Source organism: Falco biarmicus, chromosome 9, assembly GCF_023638135.1.
Source record: "Falco biarmicus isolate bFalBia1 chromosome 9, bFalBia1.pri, whole genome shotgun sequence".
Taxonomy (NCBI): Eukaryota; Metazoa; Chordata; class Aves; order Falconiformes; family Falconidae; genus Falco; species Falco biarmicus.
The window spans coordinates 9,258,206-9,274,455 of record NC_079296.1 but is presented as its reverse complement, the minus strand read 5'-3'; the positions used below and the strand labels follow the sequence as shown (position 1 = coordinate 9,274,455).

At 54.7% G+C, this 16,250-nt stretch overlaps 2 protein-coding genes across 4 annotated transcripts; both read right to left on the bottom strand.

The window, feature by feature from the left end:
- Positions 1–72: 72 nt before the first annotated feature.
- On the bottom strand, positions 73–8,867 carry ALAD (aminolevulinate dehydratase). 3 transcript variants are annotated; one of them, XM_056351756.1, is made up of 12 exons: positions 8,778–8,867; positions 5,346–5,493; positions 5,131–5,181; positions 4,303–4,399; positions 3,806–3,941; positions 3,242–3,325; positions 2,897–2,985; positions 2,517–2,572; positions 1,749–1,836; positions 1,090–1,176; positions 722–851; positions 73–640 (listed from the first exon to the last, which is right to left on the bottom strand). In XM_056351756.1, exons 2-12 carry the CDS (start codon positions 5,456–5,458, stop codon positions 561–563), a joined length of 1,011 nt encoding a protein of 336 aa, XP_056207731.1. In that variant the 5' UTR covers positions 5,459–5,493; positions 8,778–8,867; the 3' UTR covers positions 73–560. The 3 variants fall into 3 exon arrangements, with proteins under 3 accessions (XP_056207731.1, XP_056207730.1, XP_056207732.1); XM_056351755.1 differs by lacking the exon at positions 8,778–8,867 and adding an exon at positions 8,626–8,740; XM_056351757.1 differs by lacking the exon at positions 8,778–8,867 and adding an exon at positions 8,310–8,334.
- Positions 8,868–11,509: 2,642 nt separating this feature from the next.
- On the bottom strand, positions 11,510–14,049 carry POLE3 (DNA polymerase epsilon 3, accessory subunit). Its single transcript, XM_056351752.1, has 4 exons — positions 13,862–14,049; positions 13,089–13,174; positions 12,230–12,348; positions 11,510–11,736 (listed from the first exon to the last, which is right to left on the bottom strand). The coding sequence occupies exons 1-4, from the start codon at positions 13,925–13,927 to the stop codon at positions 11,576–11,578; spliced, it is 432 nt and encodes a 143-aa protein (XP_056207727.1). The 5' UTR covers positions 13,928–14,049; the 3' UTR covers positions 11,510–11,575.
- Positions 14,050–16,250: the final 2,201 nt, after the last annotated feature.

Genomic DNA, 16,250 nt, shown 5'->3' with positions numbered 1-16,250 from the left:
CACAGGGTTAAGGGAAACCTCGAACAAACAGGGAGGGGAGACCCAGGTGCTCTGCCAAAAGCAAGTCAGTGCTGAGCGTGGGTCACAGCCGTTTTATCAGAGGGGGGTGGGCACCGGCCCGTTGCCCGTGTCACACCCACCGCTGTCAGTGTCCCCCGCGGGGGCCCAGCCACACTCCGGGCACTGCATGGAGCCACGGCAGGGGAGGAAGGGCCCTGCTCCGAGTTCCAGGGTGCCAAGGCCGGGGCAGCTGCGCCCCCAACGCAGGTGCTGCAGCGGGGTTCTGCGTGGGGGGGGCTGGGCGGCCGCAGTCACGGGGGGGACGGGCTGGGTGGCCGTGGGGGAGGGCGAGCGGGGTCCGCGCCGGTCACACAGCGGCCGGAGGTGCGGGGCGGTGCCGGGGCTCACCGGGCCGGGCTCCGGGAGAGGCGGCCGGGGGTACGCGCAGTCCCGAGGCCCACGGGCCCCCCCGGCTCCGCGCGCAGCCACCTCCTCCGCTGCCCGGCCGCCCCGGAAGCCTCGTCACCGGAAGCCCCGCCCCGTCACCGGAAGTTCCGCCCTCAGGCCCGTCCGGCCGCCGCCTCCTCCTTCAGCCACCGCAGGAGCTGCGGCGCGAAGTACGTGATGATGGCGTCGGCCCCTGCGGAGAGACGAGACGCTGGGGTCGCCCCCGGGGGCGGGTCGGGGCCGGGGAAGCAGGGCTGGGGGCCGCCCGCCTCACCTGCGCGCCTGAAGGCCGTCACCGCCTCCCGCACGGCAGCCTCCAGGCTGAAGGCCCCGGCCTGGGCCCCGTGCCACAGCATGGCGAACTCCCCCGAGACGTGGTACACGGCCAGCGGGTGCGTGGGGTGCTGAGGGGAGCGTAGAGGGCGGTCAGTCGGCGGGGGACAGCCCTCCCCCCGTCCGGAGCCCTCTCCCGCCACCCTGCTGTGCTCCCAGAGGGGCGCCAGCGCCCACCTCTGCCCCTGAAACCCACAGCGAAGCCCCTCCGGCCTGGATATCCCATCTGGCCGTGCCAAACGCACCCCTCTCCTCCCTTCCTCCCTCAGGGCCACCCCGTGCCCCTGCTGCCATGCAGAAGGAGCTTACTCGAGCCTTGACGTCCCTCACAAGGTCCAGGTAGGGCATCCCTGGCTTCACCATCAGCATGTCCGCTCCCTCACGCACATCCCGGTCCTGTGAGGGGAACATGTGTGTGACCCCGGCAGCTTGGGGCTGAAGAACATTTTCCACCAAGTTCACGGGTTTTTCCCCAGAAGTTACGACCTGGTGGTTGGTTTTCCCAGGAGGGATCACAGAAGGGTCTGGTGAGCCCCTAATGGCCACAGGAGCCCACAGACAGGCTGTGATGGGGGAGAGCTGACATTCCTCGCCAGACACACAGTTCCTGGGGAAAGCCGCTGGCTGTGTCTCTGGACCTGACACCCCAGGCCACAGCGGGGTACGGTGTCACCTATGCCACAGCTACCAGCACACAGTCCTTGGACCCACGCTGGGGACCAGCTCCCTGGCAGACTGACAGGCCTCATATTTCTCTTGCTTGTGGAGCGGGAAGAACCTTGACCATTTCAGCTGGTGTGCCTCCTACCCCCTTTTGACCCCAAACACCCCCCGATCTTCCTCTCCCCAAACCCTGCTGCACTGCTGGGTGGAAAGGCTTGTCACCTGGGCACCATGTGAGAGTTTTCCAGTCCACAAACCCATGACCCTTAGCACTGTCCCAGGCAGCCCGACCCCAGCTCACTCACCACAGCACGCATTGCCAGGCCCCTGGCACCCGGGGGCAGCTGGTAGCATCGCCTGTCTCCGAAAGCAGGTTTGGATAGTGCAGCATCCCTGATGATGAGCAAAGCAGAGGGCAGGAGATAAGGACCAGCATGTTTCCCCATGCCTCACCTTGTACAGCTTCAGAAACATGAGGACAGACTAGGACAAGTGCCTGAGCCATCAGGGTCACAAAAAGGGGGGTTCTCCTGACCCACCTCAGCACCCCAGGACCACTCTGGGAGGTCCGACAGGCCCAGGCTGGCCCTGGGAGCTGTGCTTCAACACCCACTGCCCTTCCCGTGCCCAGAGTCTGGGGTAAAATAATGTCAGACATTTCCTTTTGCTTTTTTTGAGGTGGGCTCCTCAGTGATGCCCCATCAGGGTCAGGCTGTTCTTGGGACGAGGTCTAATAGCTGACTGAGCTGAGGCTTGTCCCCCACCCTTTGGGGCAGCACTAGCTCCTGGAGCTCCCCTCCTCACTGCTCCTGGCAGCTCCCTCTCTGCCTGCTTTGCCACCAGCACCCAGGATGAGCAGGTTAGGAGGCTGGCCCACCAGCCAGCCTCTCCTGGGCAAGGTGCAGTTGTCTCCCTTTTGCACCGATATGTAGGAGGAGGATGCTCCAACATGACGAGCCCAAGCTGCGGCCCAGACTCTCACCGAGTCCCCTTCCCAAATAACTACCCAGGAATGCACCTCCCGGCCAGCCTGGTGCTGGCTGGGGACACTCCTGGCGGAGGGACAGACCCACCTGAAGGGACCGTAGAAGCACGAAGCAAACTTGGCACTGTAGCTCATCACAGAGACCTACAGAGGAGAGCGGAGCTGTGAGAGCCAGAAGCTTGAAGCTTGGTGCTGCATCCCAGCGCCAGGGCAGTAGCGATTCCCTCCCATGGCTGTTTTATACTCTGCCCCACATCCTCCTTCCCCTGCCAGAGGCCTGGCACCTTGCTGTCCCCATGCCCAGCCAAGGACATTTCCTTCCCATATGCATCAGGGCAGGGAAATGCCCACGGCACATCCTGGGCAAGGTTGGGGTTTACTTCTCCCACTGCTTGCCCGGGTGCTATCGGGTACAGCCTCCCCGTGGATGTCACTCCTGCCCTTGGCACACGCGGATCCCAAGCTCACCTTGTTGCCCAAGTCATTGGAGATCAGCGCTGCCTTCATGGCCGCGATGCGCCCATCCATCATATCTGAGGGGGCAACGATGTGGCAGCCTGCAGGGAAAGACCAGAGATGCTAAGAAGTGCCCGAGGCTTTGACACTGCCAGCAGAAGGTGACCCCAGGGCCAAAAGTGCCTGCAGCTCTGCTGGAGCCAGCGCCTGGAGGTCAGGGGCAGCCTCCCCCAGCTCAGAACAAAAGCCCTCCCAGTTGGATCCAGCCCGGTTTGCTTTTGGGCCTGCTGAAAGCAAGGTGGGGCAAGTCTGGAAGAGTCAAACTCGGGTACCGCTGGCTGCCAGGGGGATCCCCACCTGCTTTGGCATAAGCCAGTGCCACTTCTGCCAGCCGCTGGCAGCTGATCTCGTTCTGGATGGTGCCGTCTTCACGCAGGATGCCTAGGAGACAAACCGTGGGTCACACGAGAAGCTGAACAGCCGGGTGCCTCTATCTCTAGGGTGGGAGTGTGGCTCTCTGGACAGGCTATGGAGATGCTCAGAGCAACAGTGGGGAATGTGTTAAGGGAGCTGGTTAAGGACCAGGAGACCAATGACATGGTCCTCCAGGGACCGGACACAACACCAGGGTGCTCCAGAGAAGGGAAAACAGAGATGGAGAACACAGACAGCTCCTCAGACAGATTCAGATGGCCAGAGTGGGTGCATTAACCATCTGTGCCTCCCTCCCCACTGTCCAAACCCAGGAGAGGTCTCCCAAGCTCAGCTGCACCAGTACTGGGGAGCCAAGTCTTGGGGCAGGAGCTGGCTAGACCCCACCAACACATGTAGCTCCTCAGTGGAAAATGGCAAATCCCTGGAGACTCTCAGTGCCAGGAAAATGCCCAAAGAGCAGCCCAGGACCCCAGGCTGTGTGCTCACCGCAGTGCCCATGGGAGGTGTAAGGGCACAAGCAGACATCGCAGGCAATTAGCAGCTCTGGGAAGGTGGAGCGGATCTTCTTGATTGCCTGGATGGCAGGTGTGTCCTCTGCATCAGCAGCAGAACCTCTCTCATCCTGTAGGAAGAGAAATGCCTCAGCTCCCACCGACTCATCCATGGCAGCAGTTCTGCCCAGGAAAGGTTTTCTGAATGGTGGGACCCTGTAATGCAGGGCAGCATGACCACCAACGATGGAAAAGGGCAACAGAATAGTGCCTCTGAGCAGTGAGTGCAGGTCTCAGGGCCACCTGTGGGAGCTCTGGGAGCTTTCTGAGTGTTACTACAGTCTCCCATCCCCATCCTGCTCTGCCGAATGGGGTGCAAGCATGCTCAGAGACCCTGAACTGATCTGATCAGGAACAGCCCCCCTGGCCCCACACTGCTTGCCCAGACCCCTGTGGCCACCCCAAGCCCCTGCCACCACCACATACACTGACCTTGTGGACCTTGCTGGGCACCCCAAAGATGAGCACACACTTTAGACCATCTTCAATGAGGGGACGCAGCATCCCCTCCAGCTTGTTGACTCCGTACCTGAGCAGGGCAAAGTGAAGGGGGCTGCCAGGCACCCAGACCTGCTCCATGGGGGGAGCTAGTCTGTGACTTGGATGCTGGTCTCTGAGTGATCCAGCATCCACAAGCATCCACACCAAGCAGCAGCAGAGAGCAGGAGTTGCCCAAACACTGGAAGGAACAATCTGGCACCTTATCTGGGGCTACAGAAGGATTATCTACCCGGAGTGAACACTCTCTGCTCTGAAAGGACAAGCATGCTCTGCACTTGGATCTCTTATCTTGATGTCCCTGTTGCAGATCCAGCCCACGTCCCCATAGGGCCACCCCCTGGGGCTTCTCCGACCACAACCTGGCTAATGCGGTAGCAGATGAAGATGGGAGCTGCCAGTCCAGCAAGATCTAATGCAGGACCAGAGCTCATGTCCTTGCATGGGTTTTCTAGCTGCTGCTGGAAACCCCGTTTGCTTTTAACAACCCACACAATGTGCAAGCCCTCTGAGCCACTGTGAGATCCTGGCACTGTCCCTGCTAGTTCTGGTACTTTCTCAGCATTCCCAGTGATTCCCTCCAGTCTCTCGGTGGACAAATGCTCCTGCCCTACCTGATGCTGGGGGATCGATCACCAGGGCAGCGACCACAGAGGGTTGCATCACCCCTGGCTCATGCTCATCTCAGGCCATACATCAACCCTGCTCGGGCACAGGGCATGGCAGTGACCGGCATGCAGCTCAGTGGGGCTGGATTCTTACCTGGCTTGTCCAGGGAGGCTGGGGATCGGCTCCACTGCATCAGGGCTGTCACTACAGGAGGTGAATGGGACAGAGTTGTGAGGACTCTGTGTGAGAAGGAAGTTCCTATCCCAGGCTTGTCCATGGGGAATCTGAACCTAAGAGCTCAGGGAGCACCTAAGCCAGTCAACCTGGGCTTGGTTCATCCCTAACCCAGAAAGCCACAGCTCACTCACGTGACAAAAATGGGGTAGATGAGGTTGGAGGCATCAAAAGCGGTTGCTGTACACTGCCAGGAGCGTAGCACAGGGTGGAAGTAGCCGCTGTGAAGAATAGAGTCTGCCTGCATTTTGGGCCGTCACTAGGAGGATGTGGATGGAGACTCTGAAACACCAAAAGAAACCAGCGGGCTGGTCAGTGGTGGTGTCCTGACAAGCCGCTGCTCTTGGCATGTATGGGGGGAACGAGATCCAGGCAGCCACTGTAGGACTGTCCCTGTCCCATGCCAGGCACACACAGAGAACATGAGCTGCACTGCAGCCAGCTCCATCCCAACTCTACTGGGTACTGCCCCGTGCCAGCTGGGTGTTGCAGGACCCTGCAGCAGCAGTCACAGCACAGCACTTCCCATAAACAGGCATGATGCCATCTCCTCCCCACAAAACATCCCAATTCTGTGTATGAAACCACCAATTTACAGCCACCAGCGACCTCCAACAGCAGAACCATGTTCACACGGCTCAACACTATCACCTTCCTGAGGCTCCCTCTGTTTTAGCTTGCACAACTGTAACAGCTGTTTTCCAATGATAAGATGGTCATTGCTTAATTCATTTTACTTTTGCTTAATGCTGTATAACTGTGTGATCGGCTTTTGTATACAGAGTAGCAAAAAGCTGTTCTGCGTAGCATGAAGTATTTATGGCCATAGTGTAAAGGTGCAGTTGCAGAAGAGTATGGGCACTAGAGGAGAGAGGCACAGGTTCATCCTGGAGACACCAGGGTTTAAAGCTCCACAGTCACACAAGTCCAGTGGCCACTTACTGCTAGATAAAGAAAACTGGGGAAGCTGGGCAAAACAGATTTCAGAGCTAACAAGGAACAATTACTCAATATACATAAATTGTTAGCTATGTTGTTGTTGAGCCTTCTTCTGTAGCAATATTTTCTTCTTCTGTAATAGTGAAATCTAGTAATAATTCTGTGATTAGACCATTAAGATTTAAATTTCCACTAGTGCTAACATGTGGTTGGTGAGAGCGTGATGGAAGGGGCCGGAGGAGGGTGGCTGCCCTGGGACAAGGCATTTGGCTGCAGCACAAAAGAGAGCGGCTGTTATGGCCCTGGGAACCACAACCCGAACAACGGACTGTTTGTACAGAGCAACTTCAAGGACTTCTGCTGGCTGCACACACAGGGCTACATCTCACAAACACCCCGTGCAGAGGAGCCAGGGGTGCCCAAGGAGACAAACTGCGAAGTCCCCACTAGAGACCACAGATTTTGTTTTGAGAACTGAAACCTGAGGGAGGTGGGCAAGAGGAGAGCTGGAGATAGGCTTCCGAAAGAGCAAGTGGATTCCTCTGCTAGAACCTCTGGGCACAGCTTCCCCTGGGAGACAGAGCAGACACAGCTCCCCTGTCTCAGGGGAGCTGCCCTCTGGTCCCCAGTCCCATCCCAGGAGGGGTTCCCCAGGCAATAAACCTCATGAACCCACTGCCCGTGCCTGGCTTTCCCTGGAGAACAAACACAGCTCACAGCATCCCAGGACACAGTCCAGGGATGAAAGTTTTACACTAGCACACATGACACCAGTCAGAAACAGAGCTGTGCAGGAGATGGCTCCATTCTTCTGGAAAAACTTTAATCTGAGGTGTTTCCCTATTTCACACACTCAAGACCCTACAGATAGTGTAACGCTGAGCCAAATTCTCAGTCGCTATCAGGCCAGACCAGTGGATAAGGCACTTGTAATGCAGGGGCATCATGTTCCAGTCCAGGGCTTGAACTGAGTCTCCTGTACCCCCAGCAATCACTTACAGGCTTGCATGTATAAAAACGCTGTGTAAAAAAACCAGATGGTGCTCGCGGGGGATGCAGACCAGCTGACAGGCATGCTGGCAGTGTCACGGAACCACTTGGCAAGTAATTTTTAGCCCTTGGAAAGCTGCCGCTCCAGTCCTTACTCACAGGGAAAGGGACAGCCCTCCAGCGAACTGGAGTCGGCAGCTCCAGCGCAGGGCTCCAGGCAAGGCTCCAGGCAGGCAGCAATCGAGAACAAAGGGCTCAGTGAACAAAACCCACCTCGAGAATCCAAAAAATGCTTTAAACAGTTAATCCCACAGGAGGAAGGGGAGGGGGGACGGGTGGAACCAGAGGCACCAGACTCTGTATGGGACAGATAGAGGCCACAGCTCCAGAAGCTGCCCTCTCCGGGCAAGGAGGAGATGGGCACCCGGCAGAATTGCAAGCGGAGATAACAGCCAAGACGGGTGGGCCCCAGCAGAGCACCCATCTGCTGCAAGGCCAGGGGAGCTGGGGCCCTCCTTACAAGCCCCCACACCCACAGGAGGAGCTGTGGCCAGGCTCCCCTTGCCCATCCAGGGCACCTGGTCAGATGGGGAAGGACAGCAGGGATGCAGAGCAAGGACTGCAAGAGCGCTGTGCTAAGGGGACGTTGCACCACAATATGCTGCACCCTGGAACGGGGCTGTTTCCCACGAGACCCCCTTAGGGCTCCCAGCAGGGCACACACACCTCTTTCTCTGACATTAAAGGCCCAAATCTGGCTTTCTAAGGCAGTTTTCTTCATGCACAGCAGAGCATCAGTAAGGAGGAGGTTCAGAACAGGCCTGTAGCTCCCTCCCAAGCAAACAGCTCCGCAGCAGAGTGGTTTCACCTTCTCTCCTTCACATGGGGACTGCTCGAGGGCCAGCCCAAGCCCACAGCACCCCACCTCGCTGCGCCCAAGGAAAGCAGCGACTGCAAACCGAGAGGAGCAGGCACCCGCCGCCCTCCCTTTGCACAAGCCCAAATGAAATGAACTTTAGTGGATGAGCCAAAGCCAGACCCGACACACGCCAGCGGTGAGCTGCAAAGGTCTGCGCCAGCCCCACCGAGCCAGCGGCGTGTTCCTGCCAAGCCAGGAGGAAACTGCTTCCCAGCCTTTTAGGACACAAGCACATGCTGCAACTGTTCACCTTCAGTCCTGGAGACACGCGAGCTCCCAAAACCCCAGGTGGAGCAGGGACAGGCTGGAGCGTACTAGGGAAGCAGAGCTCGAGACAACGGAGCTGCAGGTTAATTAACAGTCACTAACAAAGGTCAAGAAATTACAACAGATTGCCTCTTCCAGATTGGGCCGTGGAAATGGGGATATGCAGGGGGTCTGTAATTACAGCGCAGGGCCCAGGACCGATGCCAGCCCACAGCATCACGCGCTGCTGGGTGCCGTTCCCCACGGTAACTGCCAGCTACCGGGCGACACCCGGGCTGCCCTTGCTGCCTGCACCCTACCTGCGCCCAAGCGGTGCCTCCTTGCCCGGCCGGGCCCTGCCCGGGGAGCCACGAGCCCTCAGGCCTCCAGGCAGCCCTACATGAGGCCGGGGTCGGGACCTGCTGCCGCCCCAGCGCCAGCGCCGGCCCCCAGCCCCGCTCCCGGTACTCACCGACCGCCTCCGCCGCGTCCCGCTCGGCCCGTGTGATTCTGCCCCGAGCCCTCGCAATTTACATGGCCCCACCCTCTCATTAGCATATCCGCGCCCCTGCAGGAAGGCGGCGGGAAGTCTCGCGCGGCGGAGCGCGGGAAAGGGCTGGGGGCGGTGCGGCGCGGCGGGGCGCGGCGGGCGGGGTGGGAGCGGGGTTCGGGCGAGTGTAGGAGTTGGGGTAGGGTTTGGGGTGCTGGGCCGGGGCTGGAGACGGGTTTGGGGTGCCGCGGGGGGGTCACGCAGTCCAGTTTTGCGGTGCTGTGGGGACCTGGAGCCAGGTTTTGGGTTCCAGGGGGACTGGAGGAGGGCTTTTGGGTGCTGTGGGGGCCATGCAGCCCAGTTTTGTGGTGCTTCAGGGACACGAAGCCAGGTTTTGGGTTCTGGGAGGCCAGTAGGCAGGCTTTGGGGTGCTATGGTGGCGCAGAGCTGGGCTTTGGGGTGCTGCAGGAGCCTGGAGCAGAGCTTTAGGGTGCTGTGGGAGTAAGCAACATGGTTGGGGCTGCTATGGTGGCATGGAGCTGGGTTTTGGGGTGCTGCAAGAGCCTGGGGCAGGGCTTTGGAGTGCAAGGCAGGGGGGCCTGCCAGCCCAAGGGAAGCCAGAGCCATGCTGCAGGCGTAGCAGCACGTACCATTTTCTTGGTGTTCTCATAAGGGAGATGCAGGGATTGCATTTATTGCATGGTGTTCTGCAGCTCCCACGCAGTAAGTTTCCTTTGCTGCAGTGCATAAACGCAGACCCCGTATCTCCCCTTTGCCCCCAGCCTCGTGCCTCCCGCCCACAGTGAGGGCAAGCTGGGTTACAAAGACCAGCACCCAAACCTCAGTCCCCTGGTAACTAGAAGTTATTTCTTTCGAGTCTCTGCTTCCCTCATTCTCACACAAAGGCTGGTTTTGCAGCAGCCTTCACCCTCTCTTCGCCAGCAGCTGCTCCACAGACAATGATGTGGCAAGTTTGTTTTCTTGCCTTTGCTGCACACTCACATGTGTGCTTATGCAACCACAACAAGCTCATTTTATTACTGACAGAAATAAGAGACTCCATTTCTGTAAAAAAATCTGGCTTTTATTTAGATATTGTTCCCTTCCAGATATGCACCCCAGATATGTACTAGAAGAGGAAAAAAGAAAAAACTTAAAGTGGAAGAAGAGCTAAAAGGAAGGCCCTTTTTGTTATTTGAGATCTCGGGAAGACATTGTCAACTTAAGTCTTTTGATCTGTTCCTGACTGCACGCCAGCAGCAGAAAATCTTTGTTGATTCAGTTCTTTTCAGCAGCAGGGCTTCCATGTGTGAGAAGCCACCGTGCCATAAAAGCATAAAGGCAGGGTAGCTCTACATCAGTTTTTTGGTGAAAAGGATATCCTATTCCTCACAAGTGCTATTTTAAAACTGCACATCAGCAAAACTCTTGGGTTTTACTTACACTTTCCTCATGTTTCCTTCACCTGACCTCAGTTAAGTTCAATTAGGTGTATTAGTCTTAAAAAAAATATCAAATAATAAAGCCTTTTTCCCCCAAAAGGAGCTTATTCTAAATACTTTCTCAGAGAGAGAAAGGAAAGGCATCAAAACTACCAATTCAAGTGTAAAAGAACAAACCTATACAAGGACTAGGAACACAAATTGTTTCAACCCATCTTTCTTGAAAGAGCCATTTTAAAAAACACAGGCCTGAGGTTGGCCCTCCTAGGTAGCAACGTCCTGTCCTCACTGCTTTCCTGGAGCCCATCACCCTGGGAGACAGTCCGCATCTCTGGACCTAACGAGGAATGTAACTAGTCCATTCCAATTGGGAAATGAAAAATCCAAGCTGACAAGATCCAGCATTCTATTCTACCACATTTAAACTGGCTGCAGTCACCAACCTGGCTGCAGGAACTGCAGCTCTGCAAAGGAGGGAAAGGAGGCGAGAGCATCAGATCCACTGGTCCCCAGTGCTGACGAGCAACAAACGCACCACTTGATTCAGCTGCCTTTTTCCATCCCCGATACACGTTTTAGCTGTTCATTTTGCTTCAGATTTTTAATACAATTCCTCTTGGTCCCCTAGGGCTTTGAAGACACAGAACAATCACTTTCGGTACTTAGTTTACATCATAAGTGCTGTGAACTTCTTTCATTTAGGTTGATTTGGGTGAGTGAGCTGAGCAGACCGCTGGTCTGTGTACACTTGTACCATATTGCTGCATATGACTGGCAAGGTTGAAAGACACAGTATCACTGTCAAAAGTTAGAGCAGGAAGAGAAGGCACAGCCAGAATGCAAGAAAATAAAGGGGGGGGGGGGGATGGAAATCACTTGGATAAAAGGCTTAAATATTCAGCTTCCAAGCCTCCTGACATCATCATGTAGATACGCAACCCCAAAGGGTGAATGATCTATTTGATTCAGCTCGACTTGGTTTAATGAGCTTAATCAACAGTCTCTCCAGTTCTCCTGGCCAGCTTCTGTACTGAGCATCTGGCGTTTCTTTTCTCCTCTATTTCAGAGCCAACCCAGCATAAGAAGCCCAGTCCCATTACGGCCTGCTCAGAACCTGGGGAGGGTGCCAAGCCCCCTGCGTGCAGGGAGGAGCGGTCCTTCCAAGAGAAAAGCTTTAGCAGAAGTCCTTTATGTACAAGTTAAAGCCAAAAAGGGATGGCCCCAGAGGAACAGTACAAAACTCTACTGGAAACAAGAGGGGACACAGCAAGCTTGATTTACAGCATTTATATTCCTCTGAACAAAACCCAGCCCCTGCACGTCTCTTCATCAGCAAGCTCAGTTGTCCACCTCCTCCTCCTCATTTTGCTCTTCTTCCTCCATCCTTTCGTCATCATCATCATTCTCTTCCTCTCTGCTCTTATCTTGCTCTTCCGAGTCTGCCTTCTTGTCTTTGTCTTTCCTGGCTTCTTTCTTTCCTTTCTGTTCACGCCTGTAAACTAAAAGAGAAAAAGAGAACACTGAAAAATTGCAAGCCAGTGTATCCATGGCATGAACAGTACAGTAGCTGAAGTCTAACATCCACTTGCTCTCCAGCCTTACAAGGGGAGCAGTGAACACATAGCAGCAACTCACCCTATTATTTGAGCTGTGCTGACCAACTCCATAGGAAATCAGGTTAAGTTTCAGCAGAAAAATGCTGAAAAGGACGCAGGAGTTCACATTTACAGGCAGCACCTAAGACTTTCCTTACATAAACATAATAGGGGAGTGATAGCAGATGAGACTTTCTCAATCCTCATCAGTTGTGAAATAATGTTATCCCAGTCCTGTTAAGGTGCACATTATTTATTCCCCAGGCAAACTGCAGTGTAGGATGCTGGGCAAAGAGAAGAGAAACAAGACAGGCAAGTAAGTGTTGCTTGTCCAGTGTTCAAGGAAAACAGGACTTGGTGCTAATTAGACTCCCTCGACATGAGCTGAGGACAGTACCTTCCAGTGATTCTTTCAAAGGGGCTACAAATCGCTGAAACTCCATTTCCTCCATGGCAGAGAGAACATCGCCAGCATTCAGTGTTTTCCTCTTCCCCTTCATGGCAAAGTTATTTGCACTAGTCAAATACAAGAAGTAAAAGAGAGGTAATTGGTAACTGTCATCAATTTAGTCTTGTTTACTGAAGTCACGTGCGACTTAAAAATAAAACCCCATCTCCTAAACATTTGGGTTTTTTTTAATCACTTACTAATAGTAGTTTAAGATACCTTGTTTGCATTGGCTGCTTGTTTTCATCTAGTCGCACTGCTTTCCCACAGCATTAATTTTCTGCTTGCATGGACCTTTTCTACAACCCGGGGGAAGGAGAAAGCCTGAACATTGGCTGTGAGGTGACAATTCCACAAAGCCACATCAGCACCTTACACCAGAGAAGGGACTGCCTGCACAGTGTATCCTGAGCCACCCCAGGAACGTTCCTGTGTCCTCTGTGCCCAGCTCCAAGGCTGACTAGGTTGGCTCATGCTTACCCTAATGCAGCCGTGTGGTGAGTAGCCTGGAAAGTGAGCAAAGGCAAGGCCAAGCAGCCATGTTCTGAGGCTAACGGCAGTTTGAGACCCCCCTTGTCCCTGGTGGGGTTGGGGCTTCTCTGTGTACAAAGCCAACCTGCCTTCGCCACAGGTTGTTAAGGGCAATCCAAACCCAACCACTGCAGTCTGGTAGATTACACTAAAGATTGTTTTATTTATACAAAAGGACAACATGGAAACAAACACTGGGCAAAAATCTCCAGGACAGCTGGCAGAGAGGTGAATTATAAATCAACTGCACTGATTGTCTGATGCAACAAATTCTTACCACGATGTTGCATAAAGCACGAACACACTTGCCGCTCGAGATATTGCGCTCCGAGCTTCTTTGGAAATATTGACTCCATCAGGAAGCTGAAAAAAAAAATGCAACTTTGATCAGCAGCTGCTATAAATGCCTTAAACTTACATATTTCATGTGTCAATTCTGTCACTCAGAAGGCTCAGCACAACTGGAAATGAAATGTTTATCTTGAATGCTATCACTGAAACTTAGATGCCAGCTGAAACCCAACCGCAATTTGCCTGTGTTCTCTCCAAGGCAAAAGGCTACACAGAAGCAAAATAACTTCTGGGCCAGTGGTGGGTCTGGCCACCATCTCCAGGGCAATTCAGCTAGTGACTACCGAGTTCCTGACGCGGACCCATCACCCACCGTACCCAGATAGACTCAGCAACACCTCGTAGCTCAAGACCAAGCTGATCATTGAATTAACGACTGGGAATTATTCCGTTCTGGATTTTTATACAGACAAGGAATCGCTTCTGCTCCGATTCTTTCTAGGGGCCCGGTTCAGCCCCGCTGCTGACGACACCGCGGGGTTCCGCAGCCCGGGCCGCCCCTCCGGAGGCCTCGGGCACCCCCCCCGGCCGCCCCCCCCCCCCCCCCTCCCCGGGGGCCTCTCCCCGAGGCCTGGGCACGCTTTGGGCTGTAAAGCCGCGGGACAAAGAAGGCCGCGCCGGGGCCCTGCGGGGAAAGCTGGCCCGGCCGCCCCCCCGCCGCTCGCAGAGGCCGCTGGCGCTGCCCCCCCCAGCACCCACCGCCTCCTTGATGATGCGGGTGATGACGGCGTTGGGCAGGTTCAGGTCCTCCGGTCTCTCCGCCATCCTGCGCCTCCCGCCAGGCGGTGGGGGACGGCGGGGCCCGGCCCGGCCCGGCCCGTACCTCACCCGGAGCGGCCGCCCCGGAGCGCGCGCGCTCAGCCGCTGCCCCCTCACCTCTGACCCCTCCCGGCGTGCAGCGCGGCCCTTCCCGCCCGCCACCGCGGCCGCCGTTGCCTGGTGACGGGAAGGCGGCGGGCGGGGGCCATCTGGGAGGCCCGGGGGCCAGGGGGAGTGCCCGGGGGCGAGGGGGGGCCCGGGGCTAGGAGTCTGGGGGTGCCTGTGGGAGCCTGGCGTGTGTGCGGGGGGGAGGGCGGCGCAGGCAGCGGTGCGCTGGTGTGACTGGGGGTTAGCGGGAGCCTGAGGGGCTGGGGTGGGAGCAGGGGCAGAGCCAGGGGGGGCCCTGAGGGGAGAGGGTTGGTGCCCGTGGGGGCAGGTGCTTCTCCTGCCCCCCACAATGGCTTCGGGCCTCTCCCTGCAGCGCTGTGTGAGGGCATCACTGCCCCGCAGGGCCGAGCACCTGCCTGGCCCAGCCTTCCCTTAATTTGGGGAGACTTTTATCCCTGTTGATAACCTGACAGGGTAACTAAATAACTAAGCTCAGAGTGCAAGAACAGAGTGGATTAATTTGGTATACTCTCAGGGTGATATTTGAAATTGTGAATCGTGATTGACAATGCAGCTTTTTTCCTTAGAAAGTGTGTGTTTTCCACTAGCAAGGGCAGTACTATTGTAGTGGGGATTGTTTACAGACATTTGTGCCAAGTTTGCAGGTAAAGGTAACTTTGTATTAGACATAATAGCATGTTGGGGATGGTATAGGGCATTTTGAGTACACAAAGGTCAGAGCTGAAGAAAGGCTTGTGTGGGTGAGAGCTTGATGACCTTTCCAGTTATAGTGATTGGATTAATAAAAACCATCACTGCTTGTACAAATCGTGTCTCTTGAGTCTCGTTTTTAGCTGTTGTTAATGTATTCTGTTGTTAACTCCCTGGCCACTTTATGGCTCTCAGAGGTGAGATGCTGCAGCAGGTGCTGCATTACTTTTTAATGAAGGCAATGACTGATTGTAACCGTAACGGACCACACTAACATTGGCTGGGTGCTGTTAGGCCAGCCCTCAGAAGCCACTGCAGCTTGTTTTGTTTTCTGTTTTGCCAGAGGGTGAGGTTGTTCTGTACGTGCCTTGAGAACAAAGCGTGGTGGCCTTGGGTTACTGCCCCGTGGAGGGGGTAGGATGGAGCGGGAACAGGAGTGATGCTGGCCCAGAGCCAGGGGTACGGTGCAAAGCTTCCCCACTCACCAGCAAACACTGGACCCTTGCTGTCGAGTTGTGTGTATCTTCCCAATACAATGGGCTCTCTTCTTTCTTGGATGCTTTGGCCACTGGTGCGTGCGTATGTTTGTTACTAATTACAATATCTGGAGGGTTGAAGCACAGCTATTAAAGTATTAATTTGTGTTTTCATGAGGTACAGAAGGACAATATTATCTTGTGCTTTTTGATTTTCCACTTGGGTTGGGTTGGCTTAGCCAAGCCCCTGCTCATGTGTCACTGTGTTTATACCTGTGCTACAAATAGCAGCTTTTTTGTACTAGTGTAAAATTTGACTTGCAGTAGTAAGCTTGACTACTGCAAGTCATGTTTAACAGGTCCCATGTTGTACATATGACAGCTAAATGAGACCAGAAAGCTGTTTTAATATAAAAACTCTGGAGCTACAGGACACAAAGCCACGTCATCAGCCTACTGTGATCTAGGATGTACCCGTGCCTGAGGACAATCTGATTCCTCTGTAATTTTGTTAACTTTCATACTGTATACATCTTCAGTGTTTTGAGGTTGTTTTTTTCTTCTAAGTTAATTTGCACAATTTTTCTGTTTTGCAGAGTATTTACACAGATGATACCATCTTTCTGCTCTCCCTGCACGAGTGGTTGCAAAGGTGATGCCTGCAAGTATAAGCCAGTGGGATGAACCTACTTGTGGTATGGTTACTTGTCAACATCCATGGTGCTGGGATACACTAAAGAGAACTTAAAAGGGATGTCCTTGGATCTGTTTAGGAAACTGATCCAATTTTTAGAGCCTTTTTGAAAAGTGAAGGTAAAGTTATGGTTAAATTCTGATTTTCACTGAAGGAGGGAAAAGAGCATTCTTACTCTTGAGATAACTGACTTGGAGTCCTAGTGGAGTTAAGGTAGTTGTTGGTTTTTCACATGAAGTAGCTGGTCAAATTGAACACTGTTCACAGATATTTATATTTTTTAAAGCTGGAAGTGATCAATAGGTTGCCTAGTCTGACCGATATAATAGGTGACTTCACC